The sequence below is a fragment of the Molothrus ater genome, chromosome 3 (assembly GCF_012460135.2).
Source record: "Molothrus ater isolate BHLD 08-10-18 breed brown headed cowbird chromosome 3, BPBGC_Mater_1.1, whole genome shotgun sequence".
In the NCBI taxonomy this organism is placed as follows: Eukaryota; Metazoa; Chordata; class Aves; order Passeriformes; family Icteridae; genus Molothrus; species Molothrus ater.
The window spans coordinates 36,654,439-36,674,109 of NC_050480.2; the positions used below are offsets into that span (position 1 = coordinate 36,654,439).

The window sequence follows — 19,671 nt, forward strand, 5'->3', positions numbered from 1 at the left end:
TAGCTGGTACTGCATTTTAAAGCATGCATTCATTAAGATTATAAATAATAGATAGTATTAAGATTATACAGTAGAAGTATATCCTGTATTTCAGCGTTAGAAAAATTATTTTATTTTCAAGGGACTGTTGAATTTGTTTCCTAAACTTTGACAGAGAGGTGGACAACTTTATTTCACGAACAGTGACTTCACAGCTGAATTTTGGTATCAGACTAGAAAGGTGCAAATTTCTTGTACAGCTAATGAAGGAACTGGTGCAAAAATGCAGAATCTAGAACTGATTCTAGTCCAAGGTCAAATTTCACCCATCAGAAATAATGCGTGTGCTTTGTGTACACATTACTGATGCCAGGGTTTGTTGCTGTGCTTCCAGTCCCGTAACCCAGAAGGTGAGGCTCCCTCGAGAGCCGATTCCAACAATTAAACGACCCTTGGCACTTTTCTGCCTTTGACGGGAGTTAATATCGATATTGATATTCCAGCCAACCTACAGTTAAGGAAATCACATTTTCCTCTCTGTATTTCCAGCTGGATAACCTGGCTCCAGTTCTCTGTCCGAGGCTGATAACCAGCGCTGCTGGAGGGTTTAAAAAGTCCAGGTTCATAAATTCAAACAAGTTACTCTGTCAGCAGCAGACATAAAAGACAGCAGGTTATTCTTCCATGCACGCCCCCAAAGGGGACCTCAGGGGTCTCTCAGCCCTCCACCTCCCTGGATCCGGCCGCGGTCGCTCCAGCCTCCGCAGGCGCCGCACTTGGGGCGAGCATGGCTGCAGGGACCGGGCACCTGCTGAGGGAAACCATCATCCCCTCAGCAGTAATATTGTTCTTCTCTCTCTGTGTGCCAGCGGTGTGGGAGCGAGCAGCGGCAGGGACCGCGGCGCCCGCAGGCAGCGCCTGACAGCTCCACCACAGGGGCACGGAGGGGGCGGCAGCGTCACCGCCCCGCCTCGGGATAACCGCGGCCCCTCGCGGGGAAGTGCGGGGATGTAATTTCCACGGTGCCGGAGGGAAGCGCCGCCGTCCCACAGCCCGTCCCGACCCCGCGGCCGAGAGAGGGAAACCCGCACCAGGAGCCGCCCCCAGCCGGGCCGCGGAGGAGCGGGCGCCTCTGGCGCGGCCGGTCCCTCCTGGCGCGCCGTAGCGATGCTGCCGGCGCCGCTGCCCTCGGAGGCTGTTCCCAAGATGGCGGCCGCGCGGGCGGCTCTGCGCGGCCGCGCTCCTGCAGCCGGGTAGGGACCCGCTCCCCTCCTCCCGCTGCTCCCGCTCCTCGCTGCGCCCCCGCGCCGCGCACCGGGGCCCGCCGCCATGCCGGCCCCGGTGCATGCATGAGAGACGCCACCGCGCTGGTTTGTGCCGCCGCCGCTGCCGCCATGGAGGAGCCGCCGCCGTCGCCGCCGGGGAGGTCAGTAGGCAGCGCTGGCTCTCGGGGGGGAGCTCCGTGCAGGGAGCGGTGCCGGGCGGGGGCTGCGAGCGCCGGGCCGGGGGTGCACGCTCTGCCTCCGGCCGCTCCGCGCTGCAGAACCTGCGGCTGCTGCCGCTGCTGCTTCAGCGCTTCTGCAGAGCGCCCACGGAGCGAGACGGTGCTCCGATAAGAAATCTCTAGTGGCTGCGGTGGGTAAGGCAATGTTTTGTGGGCGCTTTGCATTTAAAAGCAAATCGTTTCCTTCGCCCCCAGCCTCGCAGCAGTGCAAGCGGGTGTGTCGGAGCACTGCCCGCCCGGTGTCGGGGTCGGGTCGGAGGCTGCGGAGCGGCGGGGCAGCAGCAGCTGGAGCCCGCGGGAGGCTGACCGAGCGTGACCCGCGCTCCTTGACTTGTGAACTGCAGCCATAAAAGCGCTGCCCTCTTGCAAGGCTGTCTCGTGTTTATGGCAGCCGTGATGAAAATCGGGTTCTCTCTGGCGTGCCGGTAAAACAGCGGGGTCATGGAGTATCGCTGCTGGCAACGCTGCAATCGATTGATGTAAGATGAGAGAGTTAAAAAAAAAAGAGAAAGCGCTCACAAAGAAGTGTTGTGATGCCTCAAAGCTTTCTGCAACTGCTGTCACCTCCTGAATGTGCTGACCTGCACATTGGCTTTTTGCAAGTCTCCATCTGTGCCCTGCTGAGAGATGGGGATGCAAATTTATGGTTTAGTGTTTCCAGCTGGCTGCAGAAGTATTGCATAAGTCCAAGTTATTAGCGCCGTGGCAATTATTTCTCATTTTTAAGTAACATCCTGTTGATGCACTTCACTTCTCACTAGGAGGCATTCAGGAAACGTTTTTAAAACGCTTGTGTGATCAATTAGTATTGTAAGGTAGTAGTCAGGTGCATTGTGTTCCAGGTGAGCCGTGCAAAATATCTGCTGTAGTGTTGCCGAGACAGTTCTTGAATATTGTGAGCTGCTGTTTTGTACTGATGGAATAAAAGGGAAGTTGTGATGTGCTCCTGTGTGGGTTAAGGCTGTGGGGTTGAACAATGCCTTTGAGTTTTCATTAATGTGCATTAATGATTTGTCTTTCTCTCATGAGAATGCCAAAATCAGAATATATATAAAATTAGTAAGATTTAACAGAAATATTATGAAATACAAATGCTGCAGGACAACTGAATTAGTAAGCTTCTAAGTTCCTTTTCAAAGGACTCTCCAATGACTAATACTCCAGGTTAAGCAGAAAATGATTTAAAATAAAGTTTGTACAACAGCAGGATCCTAGACCTGGGCTGTCTTCATGTAGAAGAGTAATCTCCAGAGCCTGAATGGAAAACACCCAGGCATTTCCTGTGCAGGGCCATTTCTGACCTCTGCTGGATTCTGCTTATTACAGGACAGTTTATATGAGTCGGATGTGGGTGTGGATAATGTGGTGACAACTTTACCCAGCAAATGAAAATTGAATTAGCTATTTCGGAGTGAGCTGGTGGGTGGGAAGGGGATGTCTCAAAACAATTAGGCAGCCTTAATTTGTGTAGGGTAGTGCATGTACTCCATCCACTGTGATTCACTTCTGTGTGTACTTTGTGTCCCAAGTTCACACCTGCTTCTCTGGCTTTATGCAGCACTTGCTTTTACTTAAATGTGACACAAGTAAAGTGTCTGAAGCTTTTTCAAACATGATTACTTTTGATTTAAATTTTGGAATCATCATGAGGTGTTTATTCTTGGGGCTGTGAGGTCAGAATCTTGTTGAAATCAGTTTATTTTGCACAGGCTTGGGCGTTTGAAATCCATTTGATGGCAGATCACTTTTAATCCTGTTTGTAGAGTGTAAATATGTTCTTATGATAAAGAGCTCTGGCTAGTACCAAAGTGCATTGCTATAACGCATTCTCCTTAAGTTAACTTTAGTTCTGGTGGAGAAGTATTCAGTCATTCTGAATTAGCAATACACCTACATTTGTTTGATAAACAAAGCTTATTGATTTGTTGTTTTGAGACTGCTTGGTGTGAGAAATCTGCTTGACTTTGTGTGAGGATCCTATCTCTTGTTAGAATATAAATGCAATGGTAAACTTTGTAAACTGAAGGCAAACATAAAATATATTTATGGCTTTTTTTTAATTACACAGTCCTTAGTCAAAAACTTTTCATTGTGAATCCCTCTCCAAAACCACACTGCTTTTCCCAGCTCTTCCTTTCTTTCATGAAATACACTTTGGTGGGGGGAGAGAGGGGAGACAGCTCTAAAGTGAAAAATGCTCTGGGAAGCTACGAGCAGATGTGGATTTTGAGATAGAATTGCACTTTGACCCTGGATAGCATGCAGTGGTTATGGATAAGTGAAAAGATACTACTGAAAGGTTTGGTGAAGAATTCACATTTAAGTGTAAATCCTTAAAACAAGTGGAAAGTTTTCAAGCTAAAATGTTTCCACTTAGATAATTTACAATGCTAATTAAAACAGATGTGTTTGGTGCTTCTTGATTATTTTACCCAATGGCTTTAAATTTCCCAAGCCCAATTTTAGCCTTTCCCAAGAATTTTCTGGCACAAAGTCCACTATAGAGAAAAGTGAGGCCTTAAGCATGTCCTTTGTTGGGACTTTGCCCTTTGTTTGGGGGCACTGCAAAGGCATGAAGAGCCATAGGGCTACCCTGACTTGTGCCCTGATTGCTTGTTCCCTCTTTTCTCCTGGCATACTTCCAGTGCAAGGGGTGAAGGAAAGACCAAGGCTGTGAATAAAGTGGGACAGAATTGTGAATTATGTGGAGGCTTCCTCCTTGCTGGGGAACTTGTCAGTAGTCTGTCTATCAGATTTGTTTTCTCCAGGATGACAATGATTTGGGGCTGTCAGTCTGCAGCATCTGTGGTTTGGGGGAAGCCTGAGGTTATGTCGAGAATTGTGCTCATCATATTTTCCTGCTTGCCAGACTATCTGTATGGCTGATAGTGTATGAGCAGTGAAAGAGTTTATTTTATTACGATCATAGCTTCAGTGGGAAAAATTATTTAAGTATATAGAGCTTTGCCATGGCTTTTATTCCCCCCTATGCATTTGAATGAGGTGAGATGTAATCTCTGTTCTACATGTATTGCATTTTCTTGTTTACATGTGCAAGACTGGAATGAATGACTGATTGCTCCACCTACGCACAAACACACATGAAGTGCTGGTTGAGATGTCTTTGGCATTTGTAGCAGTAAGGATTAGTCTGTGTTGTGTGGCTGCTTGGGTTGTTTTTATGTCTGTTAATTAGTGCTGTCTGTGTCAAGGTTGGTTTTACTATTATGTAAGCTAGTGATATTGACCTTTGTGGAATGCAAACTGTGCTGTGATGAAAACAAATTACTGAATTTCAAGGAAAGCATAAGGGATTTGCAGTAATTCTCAGTTCAGGGAGCTAATTGGGATTTTTAGAGGCTTATAAAGGTTTGACTTCCATGACTACCACATTTCTTAAATTATATCCAAACCATTCTTTTAAACTGCATCCAAAATACATTTAGAAGACAATTTTTCATAGTAGCAACTGTTAGTCAATAGTGTGTTGACCTCTGTCAGCACAGGAGTCTCAGCTCGTTTTATCATTTGCATGGTTGGATTTGCTGTCATCTACAACATTTATGTTTGCAAAACTGTTACTTTCCTTCAGTTTTATTTCTCTCTCAGATGTTAACTGCACTGATGCTACATTTAGTCTGTAATTTATTAACTAAATAATTTTTGAATTAAAAAAAAATTACTTAGAAGCTTATTTATTTAAAGAGTTGACAAGGGTCCCATGCTCACTCTTGGCTTACTGCAAACGTAAAGCCAAATGAGAATGTTTGTCTTTAACATCTGAATTTGAGTGTTACTGAATTGTCTAATGCTCACTTGTGTCCAGTCCAAGAACCCTGTGTGTAAAGTCACATTAATTTGTCATGAAACCCAATCAGGTTTATTCTGGAGCCAGACAAGATAGGATGTAACTATTGTGCTGATAAATGTCTCCTGCAGTCTTAGGGTAGAAGGAGGAAATGAGTTCTGTTCTGTGTCCTGCTGATATTCAGTGGTACTGAGTATCATGTGTTGCTTTCTAATGTGGTGTAAATGTATGGTTTATTGTGCCCTTGGCTTACTTGTGTTGCTGATTTACTTGCTTTGCTTTTCCTGAGAGCAGTATTTGGAAGAGTTTTTACCATTTTGGCTGTAGAACATCCATCAGTAAGTGATAACAAGGCCACAGTTACTCTGCCTCAATGACTTCTTGGCTTCATTGTAGAGCTCTCCGTGGGTGTGACCACTGAGTTTTTGGGATGCTCCAAATAATGCAGAGGACTGAAATCCCATTGCATTGCATGGATTTTCCAAACCTCACAGACAAAAGTCCAGCCTGCTGTGCTCAGAGAGCAGCTTCCATTGAAAACCTGTTTAATTCAAATGCTTCACCTTCAGGGTTCTTGTAGACTTTGCCTTTGTCTAAATGATGAACTGAAACTTTGGGATCATAACCAGTTGTTAGTTTTTTCTTATCTGGGAATGGAACTTTCTGCCAGAAGAATAGAGTGTGTGTGGGAGAGTGGGGGGAGAATGGCTGTTACAGTTCTTTTTATCTTTATCACAGGTCTGTGCATTTCCCAGTTTATCACTTTTATATATGATATATTTATAGTTGAACCTAGCAACCTAATACTCTTTTCTCAGTAGTATGTAACTTTTCTTGGTGTAGCTTAAGTTTTCCAGAAAAGCCATGCAGGTGTGTTAGTACAGATTTTTCATAAATAGTTCTTAATTAAGTATGTTTTACTACATTGGTGTGTGGCTTGAGACCTTGGGATCTGATCTGTGCAGGTGCCAAGAGCTTAATTGCAGCACTTACCCTTTGGATTGATACTGTACTATGTAGTGCTCAAACATCATTAGTGAGGAAAGCACATTTCAGAGATTCTTACTTAAAAAAAATCACTTCAAATTCCCAAATATGAGCTAGAATATAGTTGAGGTTGAAAAAGTAGCACTAAAGGAGAAGCATGGGGTCTGGAATCAATGAATATTTTAACATCAGTAGTTAAGAGAGCTGGATACTAACTGGGCTGGGTAAAGCTCTCTTAGCTCTTGTTTCTGCAGTTCTAACCTTTGATCCATTTGCAGCCCCACTTGGCAGGCTTAAACGTGGATGTGGAAACCTAACAAACCCATCAACACTTTCACACTTTATTGCACATTATAGAGCAAGGGTAGAATTAAATAGACATTTTTTCTTTTGAAATAAAATATGGCATAGTTTTAATCAAATAATCTATTGGGGGCAAGCTCAGAAATGAATGTACTGTAAATGCTGTTACATCATGGTTCAAATTTGTATGAAAACTTATAATAAAAATCCAAGATGGAAAAATTAGTTAAGCTTTCTCTGTTTTCAAATTTGCTGGTAAAAAAGAACAAAAAGTTCTGAGTATTTTTTTCTGAGATGAGAACACGAAGAACTGCCAAAATTTTTATGAGAGCTCTATTTTATTAATTTTTTATACTTATTTCTAGTCGGTATAACTTGCAGAAGAAAAATTACTTCCTTAGATCATTTAAATGTGTCTCAGTAGTGCTTATCACTACTTGCTATAAAAAGATATGATGAATACTACTTTGCATTGTGCTTAATTTATTCTTGAATCAATGTTTGACAATTTCTTCTTTTGAGGTTTACTGTGTTGTTCTAATCAGCCAAAAAGTGCTTCAATACCTCACCACTCTTTCAATAGCTTTGGTTAGATTTTTCTGTGACATTGTCTTTCTGTTGTAAATATAGTAAACACATATAGAAGCTTCTGCCCAGGAATATAGGAGAAATTTGGGAAAAGTGCCAAAGTAGCAGTAATTCGCAGAACTGACTCTGGTGGCTTCCAGATCTTGAGTAGGAGAACATTCTGTTAAAATTTTTCTGTTAAACTAAAATTTGCTAGTAAGTACATTAGTGCTTTAAGGAAATTTGTGATGCCCAGTCAGACGTGTGCTTGAGGTCTACTGTAGAAATGAAGTGTGTTCACACTTGCTGGGTCCTTCCATTCTAATTAAGCAGCTTAATTGAGAGTTACCAAGGAGGAAAAGTTGTTGCTGGGAATCAATTACAGTTTAACTGTTTAGCTCAAAGCTGTACATTAGTCTTTTCCCAAGTAATAACTTTTATTTTGTCCTTGGTGGCTTCTGGAGAAACTGTGGTGGTTTTCTCACAGTCGAGTCTCACTCCAAACCACTGTTTGTGTTGCAGCTGAAATACTTGCTTTATATTGCTTCCTTAGTTGATGTGGAATTTATTGTACTTGGTTCTTAACTGTTAGCAGGGCTGTTGTAGTGTAAACCTGTGGTTTGCCGTGGGTGGCACGGGTTTCATAGCAGCCTTCACTGCCCTCTTTTGTGCAGCCCTACTACAGGTTAGTTTTCAAAGAGAAACAAGGTGAAAATCATGAACAAAGCAGGGCTTTTCAAGGGTTTCTGTTATGTCCTGACAATTCACTAATGAAGTTTTAGAGTTTCTATCATTATTCCTATGCTCAAACTCCCTTGTTCATAGGTTAATTTATAAGAAAGCAACCGGAATTATGTAGTCAATCAGTTCTTGATGGTTACACCAGTATCACCATAAGCATTTTCCTGCCCAAGTATTTTGCTTTTTATTGTTGCTGCAAGTAAAAATCTGCATTAGTTTTGCAGCTAACTCAGCTAAAAATGACTGTTCTCATCTCCTAACATCCCTCTCTTGCCCTCCCTCAACGAGGAATGTCTGCCACATGGTACTTGCTAGTGTGACATTAAGTACATTTAATCAAAATTAAAGTGGCTGAAGTTGGAAAAATCCTGCTAACCAAGGTGTTCCAGCTAAGCTGGATTTTTGTCAGCACCAGTGAAGAGCCAGGGCTGGCATTTTAGGTTATTCCTGTGCATCTTAGGTGCTAGTGACTTCTGGCAAAGTGTCTGGAAAGCAGGAAGGACAGACAGTCATGTAAAATTGCTTCATGTGCAGCCAGAAGAGAGTGACTGAGGGCACCATTTCACTTAACACTCAGCAGGTTGCCTTCTTCACCCTGGTGTCTCTACAAGAGAATGCCAGGGTGAATGCCTCAGGAAGGATGAAGTGGAGGAGCTTGGCTGTCATGTGGCTGTGGGGTTTTCGCTCGTGGGTATTGATCTGACAGGTAAATGGTGCCCTAAAAAACCAATGGGTTTGTTCACTGTCAGGTTGGTGATTGAGGTCACATGATTGTTGCCTTCTGTGCAGAAGGGATGGCAAAAGGGGCAGGGATGTGCAGCCTGGGAAGCAAAAGATGCACTGGAGCAAGTTCCCCTTTTTACTGTGTCATCTCACCATGCCTGTAGCATTGGTAATTTCTGAGGGTCTTCACTGCAAAAAGTTGTGTGAATAGCTTTACATTTCATACTTGATAATTTTTTTTTTAACATTGCTTCCTTTTTTGTGCTCTTACAAGTGTCTCTGCTGCAAGATGTTTTAATGCAAACTTAGATTCTATAGGATTTGTATATGTAGACATACTAGATGAAAGATGCAAGTGCTTTTTTGCATTTTCTGTCAGGAGTAAATGCTTAAATTACTATCTGTTATAAATAAATTCTTTGCTCTCCTTTATTTCTGTCCAGGTATCAACTTTTTCCCCCCAGTTTGCTGGTTGTTCATTCCTAGGCTGTGGAGATAAATGATCATATATCCTGCCTTCCCTTGATTTCTCTGGGAGAAGAAAAATTGTAGCTATGTACAGCTGAATTTGAATTAAAATATTTATTAAAACTGAAATTTTTATGCTGGTACTGTATCTTCTTTAAAACATAATTTGAAATTTGAAATATCTTTCCCATAAGCGCTCTGCCAGACTTAAACAGGGTGCATATAGCAAAAAAATACAGCTGCATTTGTACATACTGTGTGCAAATTCCTGCTGTGTTGTAATAAAAAATATAATTAAACCCAACAAGATCTTTTCCTTGCCTTGTACTGAAGACTTCCTTTTGCTGCACTTAGGGCAGTTTATAGTAAATGCAGTAGCATCAAACACTTCATTTTTGTATTCACACGTGTAGCAGATCTTTTGAAAATACCTTATCCACAGCTGGATTTTTAGTTGCTTCTGCTTTCAGTTCAGCAACCTGTCAGAACTATGTCCATTTATTTGAGCTTACAGCTTCCTTCAGAACATAATTTTTAAAACGTGGCTAAGATACAGGGGTGCACGATGCTTTCCTAACGTTGGAATGTAACACTATGTGTTTACACCAGGTAGCTGTCCCATACTGTAGCAGAACTGCAGGTTTTTCCATCTTGTCTTCTGGATTAGGTTGTCTAATCCTCAGTCTTTGATACCCAAGGTGCTACTGATTGTTTAGTGAAGTTCCTTCCTTGTGCTATTGGTCCAGGACTACCATTACATTCTCTTCTGCAGCAAAATGAAAACTAGTACTGCCCCAAAAAAACTGGGGCTTCTGATTCCAGTTTTGTTGTGTGTGGTGTTTAGCAGCACTGTTTTTCTGTTTTAACAGGTGCAAAGGTGGGTACCTAAAAATTCTGTTTGCTTTTTGTATTACCAGCAGCTGTTGGGTGATGACAGTTCTTGTCAGAATATTGTTTGAAATAAAATGGTTGCAACTACCTTTAGGGAGAGCTACTTTAACAAGATGTGTTTGGCAGCGTGTAGTGCCTGTGTTTTCTGCTGCTTTTGCTGACTGGGAGTATGCATTACTAAGAACAGACTAATGTAGCTTTGTCTTCCTGCATTAATTATCCAGCTGAATCTGAGTTAAGGAGTGTATATTTGAAAAACAGACACTTTGCTTTTAAAACAAAGCCACTGAATGTCAAGAGCTGATGCTTGGTAATTTGAGGCTGGACTCTGTAAAGATATTGCAGTTGTTTGTATGAAAGTGGCAGGGTGCCATAAGGAATGTTGAGAAAGAGGCTTACTGATTCCTGCATGGTGTGATGTCTTTGAAGCTGCAGGAGGCTGTTTACAGCAGCACTGTCTGGAGTGCACAGCTTCCAAACCATTGTGGTGGGTGATGATCCTGGCTCCTGTGTGGTAACTGCATAACTCAAAAACTTACTGCCATGTGCTTGTAGTCCAGTCCATTGACCTCTGCTGCTCTGATCCCCAGCAAGCTTTTAACCTGCCTGTGGGATGATAAGCAGTGGCTATCCTGAGTTCATTATGTAAGTGCCTAATATATTTGAACTCCTGTTTATGACAAGGTAGCTGATAGAAGGGAAGAGTAAAAAGATGTTTTTCTCCATATAGCTGTCACAGTTTTTAGGATGATCTCTCATTATTGGCTGTTACAAACTTTGCAAGTTTGCATGATACTTCAGGAAACTGCACAATTTTGTGCTGGTTAAAAATCGTATTCCTCCTACTTCAACCTAATTATTGTAACGTTCCCCTGTAATCCTCAATGATCTTTTAATTTGCTAATTGTTTTTTTAGTGATAAATGAATGTATTTTTCCAAAGGTTGTGACCTTTATCAGTAGTGATACTTAACCAGACTTTTTTTTCCTGCCCTGCTGCTTCAAATTTCATGTCTTAATTTCTGTCCCCTGTTCCTATTTTTGTTTGCAGGCCTTTGAAAATCTAGAAGAATTATCTTGATTTTCATGACTGAACTGGATTTCTAGATACATTGCCATCCCTTTTACTTAGCTGAACAAAACCCCCAAATCCTGTTGTCATCCAGAAGTGCAAATTAAAGAAATTATGTATTCTGTCGTTTCAGCTTCTGGTCGAAATGCACCCTGGTGTAACATACAATAGTTACTTTTGGAAACATTCTGAGTTTGTTGGGGCTTTTTGGTGCATTTCAGAGCTGTCAAGGTGCTTTGCTTTGGTTGTTATTATTACCATACTGCTCTTAAAACTTTTGCAGTATTTGTGATTTATGCATCCTGGCTACAGTCTTTCTTATATTCCAAGGGTAAATTTCCAAGAAGCATTTTTCTCTTGAAAATTGAGACTGGTAACCTGTGAATAGAATATGAAAATTATGCACTTTTTAGTTTTCCTAGTAGGGATTTGGTTTAGGCTGCTATTGGCAGATAGTAACTGCATTTGTCACATTTCTGGCTTTCACTTTCTGTGTGTAAGCCTGATTAAGATTTGGGTGGTTCTCACTGGCTGTGGGGGAGAAAACCTGCATATCTTGGTAGCTAAGAAGAAATTAGCCTTTATTAATATTTCTCAACCCTGGTCGCAACAGTATTTAGGAACCAACAATTCTGTCTAATAACCAACACCATAATCTGATTCAGGTTTGCCAGCACTGTGTTTTAGAGATTGGCAGCTTTAATTAGTCTATGGTTTGTTCATGATGGTAAATAACACACAAACATTGCAAATGCTGTGTCAGTAATCTGTAAAACCATAACTGATTTTAGTACTAGAGTGTTGCTGATGAAAATCATATATGTCTGGTGTTGTCTGGATTAGGAAAATTGATCCTAGCATGTCAAAGTTGATGTAGCTGCTTTAGTTCAGACCCTGTATATTTAGTGCATTGTTTTGCCATAAGGTTTGCACTGGTGAACTGATTCATTGTGTTAATTGACACTGATTTGAGGTCTGAGTTGAGGTATAGGCTTTGCACTCTAAACTGAGTATGCTGGATTTTTAAAACTTGCTTTGCAACCTGTGCCTTTCTCTCTCTAAGCAGACCAGCCAGCTTTGGTTAGATCATCTCACAAGCTGCTAACAAGACTGCATCTGTTGTTACGAATGAGAGCATGATTGCTGGTTTTGTGATATGATTTCAAGTGCTGCATGTTTTGTGATGTCTTATGTGTTCTTATCAAAGAACATCTTACTGTGCTTCTTATCAAAGAACATCTTACTAAATTGCCCAGCAAAAATGGTTGAATGTTAAGTAAGTCATACTGGATGCTGCTGTATAGGTATGTATGTAATTCAGGTGTGAGGTTGGAGGGTAATTTGGATACTTCTGGCACTCATGCTCTCTCATCAGACATAGCAAGAAACAAACAAGGTAGAATAATGGAATCATTTAGGTTGATAAAGACCTCTGAGATTGAGTCTGACTGTAAAGTAACACATTGAAGTCCACCAATAAACCATGTCCTGTAAGGGCTCCATCTACAGATCTTTCAAGTGCCTCCAGAGATAGAGACCAAAATAACCTAAAGTTCTTTAAAGATCACTTAGTTTGGAGAGGTTTGATCATTAAGTTTTTCAAAGAGGTTGCTTATTTATAAACAGAAGGAAAACAGTGTTTTCACTGGTCTTCCCTAATGAGGTAACTTGTCCTAGTTTAAAACTGCCTTGGAGACCTAACGTGAGTGCTTGCAGGATCTGTTCTGCCAGACTCTGCAAGAGCATCAGCACTCCACCCAGTGCCTTGCCAGGCCAGTGAGATCACTGAAAAAATAAATGGCTCCATAAGCACTGGAACTAATGACTTCTGTTTTATGTGGTTTAGTCTCTTGTGGTTGATTTGTCTTTGGCAAGATCAGAGGGGTGTTCTCTGCCTGTTTTGCAGTAGGGCTGTTTGCAAGCCTTCTCAGAAATAAAGCTCTTCTGGTGTCCCAAAAGATGTAAACTTGAATTCTACTTTCCCAGCTCTACGCTTGCAGGATCCGTTTCTCCTACTCATCCACCTATTTTCACAAGATCTGTAGGAACAATTGTAAGACTTCTTTTTTATATTTGGACAGTGGGGGTTGGTTAAATCACATTGCTGAGACACAGTAGCAGCGTGATGTCCCAAGGCAAGGAAACCAGACTAAAAGTATTGGTGATTTTGTGTGGTTGTCACTATGACCAGATTGTAGGGCACTCCTAGGACTCCAGGTGGTGCTGTGATACCACCTGGGTCATTTTTACTGGGTAACCAATAGAGTTTATCTGCAGAAGTTGGTGAACTTGCCTGCTGCCTTCTCAAAGCTGAAGTAGTAGAGTGAGAAGAGTAAAGTGAAAAGAGTATTTAATGCACTAAATGTTTCTGTGGCTTTGTAGAGAACATAACTGTTCTGCATGCTAAGGTATTTATTTCTGTTTATAGCTAAAGACCAAGAAAAAGAACAGTATTTGTGTTTTGGTTTTGTTTTGTTAGCCTTACTATTGTTCTACTAGCTGTCAATATTCTGACATACTTCTTGCTGCAGTAACTCAGACTCATTTCACTAGAGTTATGAGTAACATTCCTTGTCTGCCCCTAAAATAGTAGCAAGTAAAATATAATTTGTGATTTGAATGAAATTGGAGTTATTGGATACTGATGCTATCTTGCACTGATTTAGATCAACTATTTCTTTGCCTCAGTGTCTTTTACAAGAGTCAAAGAGTTACTAAGAGTTCTGTAGAGTTGTTATTTGCACACCTGCTTCAGAAATAAGTGAGGGAATAGAGGCAAACAATTTCTTTTTTTTCTTTGAAAATGGTGTGTGTTCTTCTCCCTGATATGTGTTTAAGCAAGAGAATTCCATGTGTGGCACCACTGGGGAATGATAGTATTTAGTTATGATCTTAATGGTATTCTTGATGTTAAATTCTGTGAAAAATACTTTCAGATCTCCTATGCTAGATAAAAGTTTTGTGAAGGGTGGGAGAGTGATTTTAGAAGTTGCCTTTGTGGTATGAGGATGGAGGATAGAAGAGAAGACCTCTGCTGTTGTCCCTGCTACTGATTAGATTGAATGTCTTGCATTATCTTTGTATGTTTGAACCTTTGTTTATTTCATGCATCTCTTAGTTTAGGCTTGCCACAAGATTTTTCAGGAAGAGATATGTATATGTGTGTGTTTACATTGTGTTCTTCTAGTGACACTGCCTATACCATCCTCTTTGTATGTTGCCTATTATTTATTTGACTGGAAACTTATCCTTAGGGATATGAAAAAAACTGGGGTAAGTATACATGGATGTAATGGTAAAATAGAGATTTAAATGAATTAGCTTTTTAAACAGATATTGCAAGTAAAATGTCTTTATCTTGATTGTAATGGTTTATCTTGTTCTCTGCAGGAAAGAGTGCAAATCAGGAGATGCTACTTCCAAGATCTCTGAATCTGACCCAGAGGAATTATCAGATGAAACAAGTGCTGACACTTTCTATGGTGCTTCTCCCCCCAGTACGCCCCGCCAGATGAAGCGTATGTCAACAAAGCATCAGAAAAATAATGTCAGCAGACCTGCTGGCCGCTCCACTTCGAAAGGTAGGTGTGGTGCCTTGGATTTTCCCTAAAATGCCTCTTGTTACCTGGTGGAGGTACACTTAAACAGAAGGTGGAGCTGGATATATACACTTATACAGAAGGTGGAGCTGGATACTGAGATACAGTGAAAGAACAGGAGGCAGCTGTCATGAATTGCAGCAAGGGAAGGCACTTGGGTATTAGAAGAAAAAATTTGTTATGAGAGTGCTTAAAGAATAAAATTTACTAGAGGGATTGTTGGCTTGTGGAATCTCTATCTTTGGAGATTTCTAAAACAGAACTGGTTAAAATCACGAGCAGGCTAAAGTAGTTTTGAAATAAACCCGATTTTGAGCAGAAAGTTGGAAAAAATTACTTTCAGAAGTATTTTAATCACTTTTTTTCTGCGATTCTGTGATTGTAGTAATGATGTAGTTGCTTTTCTGCTCACTTCATGTTCTGAAGCACTTCACAGGCTGTTTATTGCAAAATACAATTTTTAGTGATTATTCTTTACACTTTAATGTGTATCACTTAAAGTGTAGTTACTTCTGCTTGCTTCTGAAGCTTCAGTATAAGGAGATAATGGGGGAAACCCCATACCTGATACGCATGTTTTCCCTAATGTCCTTAGGTAATGGTACCACATAATAGAACCTTTTAGCTTAAAGTGATTTTTTTTTGTTGTTGCTGAAGTTGAATGGGTGCAAAAAAGACTGTATGTTCAATGTCTTCATACAGAGTACAACTAGGTTTTTGTGGGTTTGTTTTGTTGTTTGTTTAATATATTTTAAACAAATAACAAACTACGTCAGACGATTATTTGCCAGAGTTATGGCAGCTTGACTATTGCTAGTTAATGTTTTGGAAGCAATTTTTAAAATTGCTTCACATGAAACAAGGAAATATTAGAGTGTATAGCGAGGGTAACATTTTTGAGGTAAAATGTAGGGAAGAAAAAGGTGAATTGTTTAGGGTGAATAAAGGAATATAGTAAATTCTTTGTTTGTGTAGGGCTGTGGAATGCAAGTTCGTAACAAAAGAAGGGCCAATACAAACATTTTCCAAAGCTATTCCCTTTCACTTCATGCAACCTCCAAATAACATCACTGAAGAGAACATTCACCAAAATACTTCTTCCTTATATGAAAATACAGAAAAATCCTGTTACTATTGCCAGTTAACTGTGGGCATTAGGCCTCTTTAACTTCACTAAAAGGCACATTTAAAAGCCAGTAAAATTCTTCTCTTGCAACTTTAACTCTATTTTAACCCTGTTTATAATGGCTATGTAAACTTTTCTTGCTTTTGGTGATTTTTTTGTTGTTGTTTTTTCATTATGTGCCTTAAAAAAGTGTTAGTTTCTAAACAGAGACATTGTGATACTAAAGAAATATAATGTATTATATTTTGTTGTTAGCCTTTGCTTTTAAGCACACGTGGAAGTTTGATACCTTTATGAGAAACAAGGAGTTATTGTTTATCCCTGCTTATAGATTTAGAGTTTTTGGAGCAAAGTCTTTCTATTTGTGAAGGGAATGATTACTTCTGGCTTGATAATATCCTTTTCTTTGTTATCATGAGTATCTTAAAATATGTTTGAGAGTTTTTTTCCCTGATTAATTGGATAGTGTTGTGTAAAGTATCTTTTTCTGGAAAGTTCATGGTTTTATTTTTTTAACTTTGCCTACGTGTACCATCTCAGAACAGTTAGTTTGAATTATGAAGAGGAAAGAAAAAGCCACCCCAAAACCTTGTGGAGTAGTTGTTGACCTTGAATGTGTATGCATATGCTCTTACTGAGCTTGAATGGCTATACTTCAGTAAGAGAAGTCTATCAGAGGTTGGTTGGATGTAACTAATCATTATAAAAATAATTTTGAAATAACTTTTTAGATGTTTACAAATAAGATTTAAGGTATCTTTATTTAGATAACTGAAACAACTTTGGGAATCAGGAGCTTGGCTTACTTGTGCTTCTGGTACTTGGTTGTTTAATTTCTGTCACACCGTATTTGTTGGGATGCTCAAGATGACAATTCTCTGAGGTCCTTTCTGCAAAAAAAGGTAAAGTAAGAGAAAAAGAAAAAATCCTTTGGTTTAGGGTATAGTAGTGGTAACTTCGAATAGTAAGACTACATTTTACTTCTATCCGTGCCTGTTTTGTTTTATGGATATTAAGCATTTTTATGCTCAACCTAAGAAAAGTGATTGGGAACTGAACTGAAATATGCTTGTTTTTGTTGCTGCAGTTACGTTCTTTTTTCTTTGCTTACAGAAAAGATGAGTGTGCCATCTCAGTCTTTGCATAAAGACAATGGGAAAACCATTGAGAATGTGGAAGAGCACAGCTATAAGCAAGGGAAGAAGATCAGAGATGCCCTAAGGACAACAGAACGAGATCACAAGAAAAATGTGCAGTGCTCATTTATGTTAGACTCAGTTGGTGGCTCTCTGCCAAAAAAAACAATTCCAGATGTTGATCTCAATAAGCCTTACCTCAGCCTTGGCTGTAGCCATGCTAAGCTTCCAGTCTCTGTGCCCATGCCAATACCCAGAACTACACGCCAGACTTCTAGGACTGATTGCCCGGCAGACCGGTTAAAATTCTTTGAAACCCTCCGGCTTTTGTTAAAACTTACCTCAGTCTCAAAGAAAAAGGACAGGGAGCAGAGAGGACAGGAAAACACCTCCTCTGTCTGGTTGAACCGATCCAATGAGCTGATCTGGCTGGAGCTGCAAGCTTGGCATGCTGGCCGGAGCATTAATGACCAAGACCTCTATCTCTATGCAGCCCGTCAAGCTATCCCCGATATCATCAATGAAATCCTCACCTTCAAAGTGGACTATGGAAACTTCTCCTCTGTAAAAAATGGAGCCAGTCTCAACGGTACTTCAGGAGAAGGAGTTTGCAAATCGACACATGGAACTAGTGCTTTGGGTTACTCGAGTTACCATGAACACCTCCATCGGCAGCGGGTCTCATTTGAGCAGGTAAAGCGAATAATGGAGCTGCTGGAGTACATAGAAGCACTTTATCCATCTCTGCAGGCTCTTCAAAAGGACTACGAAAAGTATGCTGCAAAGGACTTCCAAGACAGGGTGCAGGCACTCTGTCTATGGTTAAATATTACAAAAGACTTAAACCAGAAACTAAGGATTATGGGGACTGTATTGGGCATCAAAAATCTGTCTGACATTGGCTGGCCAGTGTTTGAAATTCCTTCTCCTCGACTGTCTAAGGACAATGATCCAGATGATGAAGACGTTGATAGGGAAGTAGAAGTAAAGGAATCCTCAGGAACATGCACAGAAGAGAGTGATGGTGAAGAACAAATCTCTGAGGAGAATGTTGAGGAACTCAGACAAGCCATCAAGAACAATTTTACTAATAAGCCAAATTTTGACTTTCAGGACCATTTTTCAAGGAAGCTTGATAGGCTTGAATCTGAGGATGACTCTACTTCCTGGGTTATTCCAGAATGCAGCACTGAGGGAAGCTGCAGCCAACACTGTTTGACCTCTATTTACAGGCCGTTTGTTGATAAAGCACTGAAGCAAATGGGGTTGAGGAAACTAATTTTAAGACTGCACAAGCTAATGCATGGTTCATTGCAAAGGGCCCGTATGGCGTTAGTAAGGAGTGATCACCAGCTGGAGGTAGGTTACTAGTGTAAATGGATTACAGGAGCACCTCCTTGCTGTGTTGTTCCTAACTGAAAATGTAGGAATTGGGATCTTATCAACATTTTGGTTGCTTAGTTGGTTTTTGAAAAACAGTGTATATTATGATTAGGAGCCCAGTTCTCCTTCCCTGGAAATGAATCTGTTGTTCGACTGAATTTGTGTGAAGCCCAAGCTAGTTCTCTGTTCTTGTTCATAATTGAAATGACATTTTTATGATAACAGTTTTGTTCATTATATTTTCTAATGTCTAAATCAACAAGTCAGAAAAATCACTGTGGAAAATCAGGCACAACAGTTGAATTTGAGAAAAATCAGCTGTGGAGGTGGTAATTTTTCTTGTCTTCAAGACTGGATGTTTTTCTGCAAGACATTCTTTATAAAAATGTCACGGTAGGGTTTTTTTTTTTGGTGGTTTTTCTTGTCTACACAATTGAAATACTGTGATGGCACATTGTGCTTGAGAAGAGATGGGATAAATGAATGGACTCAACCTTGAAATCTATGAAAACAAGTCATGTTAATGTTGCATTCTTTAGCTGGCTTTCAACTTAATTATTGTTTTTCTTTGGGTAATTTTATATTCTTAATTAAGAATGACTGAGTTAATAAAACCAATGTAGGAATTAAGCAGTAAGTGAAGGACAGTAGTTTCATATTGTAAGATGGGGTCACTAATTCTGTCAGTGCAGAGTATTGTTTCTTAATATAAACTGTTATCTAACTTGTAGGCATTTTTATGCTAGGAAAAATTGGTGGTAAGGATTACTTGATCTCCTTGGTAAAGTGACACTGAGAATTCTGGGCAAAATTCTGAGAATTCTGGACAAAGGCATGTCTTAGCCAACATGCCCATTCTGAAATGGATATCATATGTGGTCTTCAAAATGTTGCAGATCTCTTTATATTGAATGTCACATTTGCAAAAGGACTAAGAATTGCTGATCTCCCTTAGAAGTTATTTTTTAGGATGAATGAATTTATAAATATAAAGCTATTTAATTTTGAAAGTTTTTTGTTTGTACTGTTACTAGTGTAGATATTACTGTAGAAATTAAGCTGCTAGTTGAAATTTTATTTATTCTCTAATTGGTTTCAGCTTTTGTTTTAGAAAATTTGCATTAGAAATGCATGAACATTTCCTTAGAGTCAAGTGCCTAAGCAAAACTTGCAGGTATCTTGTTACAGTAACCAAAAGCACCCCCAAACCACATACACTTAGAAAGTTGAGCTTAATATATATATGTAGGTTGAAATAAATTTAAACAAATAAAAGTAAACAAAACATAATATGGGGGTATTGAAAATGGACTTTGAATATATTTTTGGAACTGCTAAATACCTCAAAAGTTTTGACCGCATAAGGGTTTTTAAAACAAATTAAT

General features: G+C 40.1%; 1 protein-coding gene across 1 annotated transcript in view; it reads left to right on the top strand.

Moving 5' to 3' along the window:
- The first annotated feature begins 972 nt into the window (after positions 1–972).
- The window catches only part of MAP3K4 (mitogen-activated protein kinase kinase kinase 4), a 63,295-nt gene continuing 44,596 nt past the window's right edge, over positions 973–19,671 (top strand). Inside the window, 3 exon segments of the mRNA XM_036379918.1 lie at positions 973–1,405; positions 14,433–14,623; positions 16,881–18,262. Of these exon segments, the coding sequence (XP_036235811.1) occupies positions 1,329–1,405; positions 14,433–14,623; positions 16,881–18,262 (1,650 nt within the window). The 5' untranslated portion in view covers positions 973–1,328.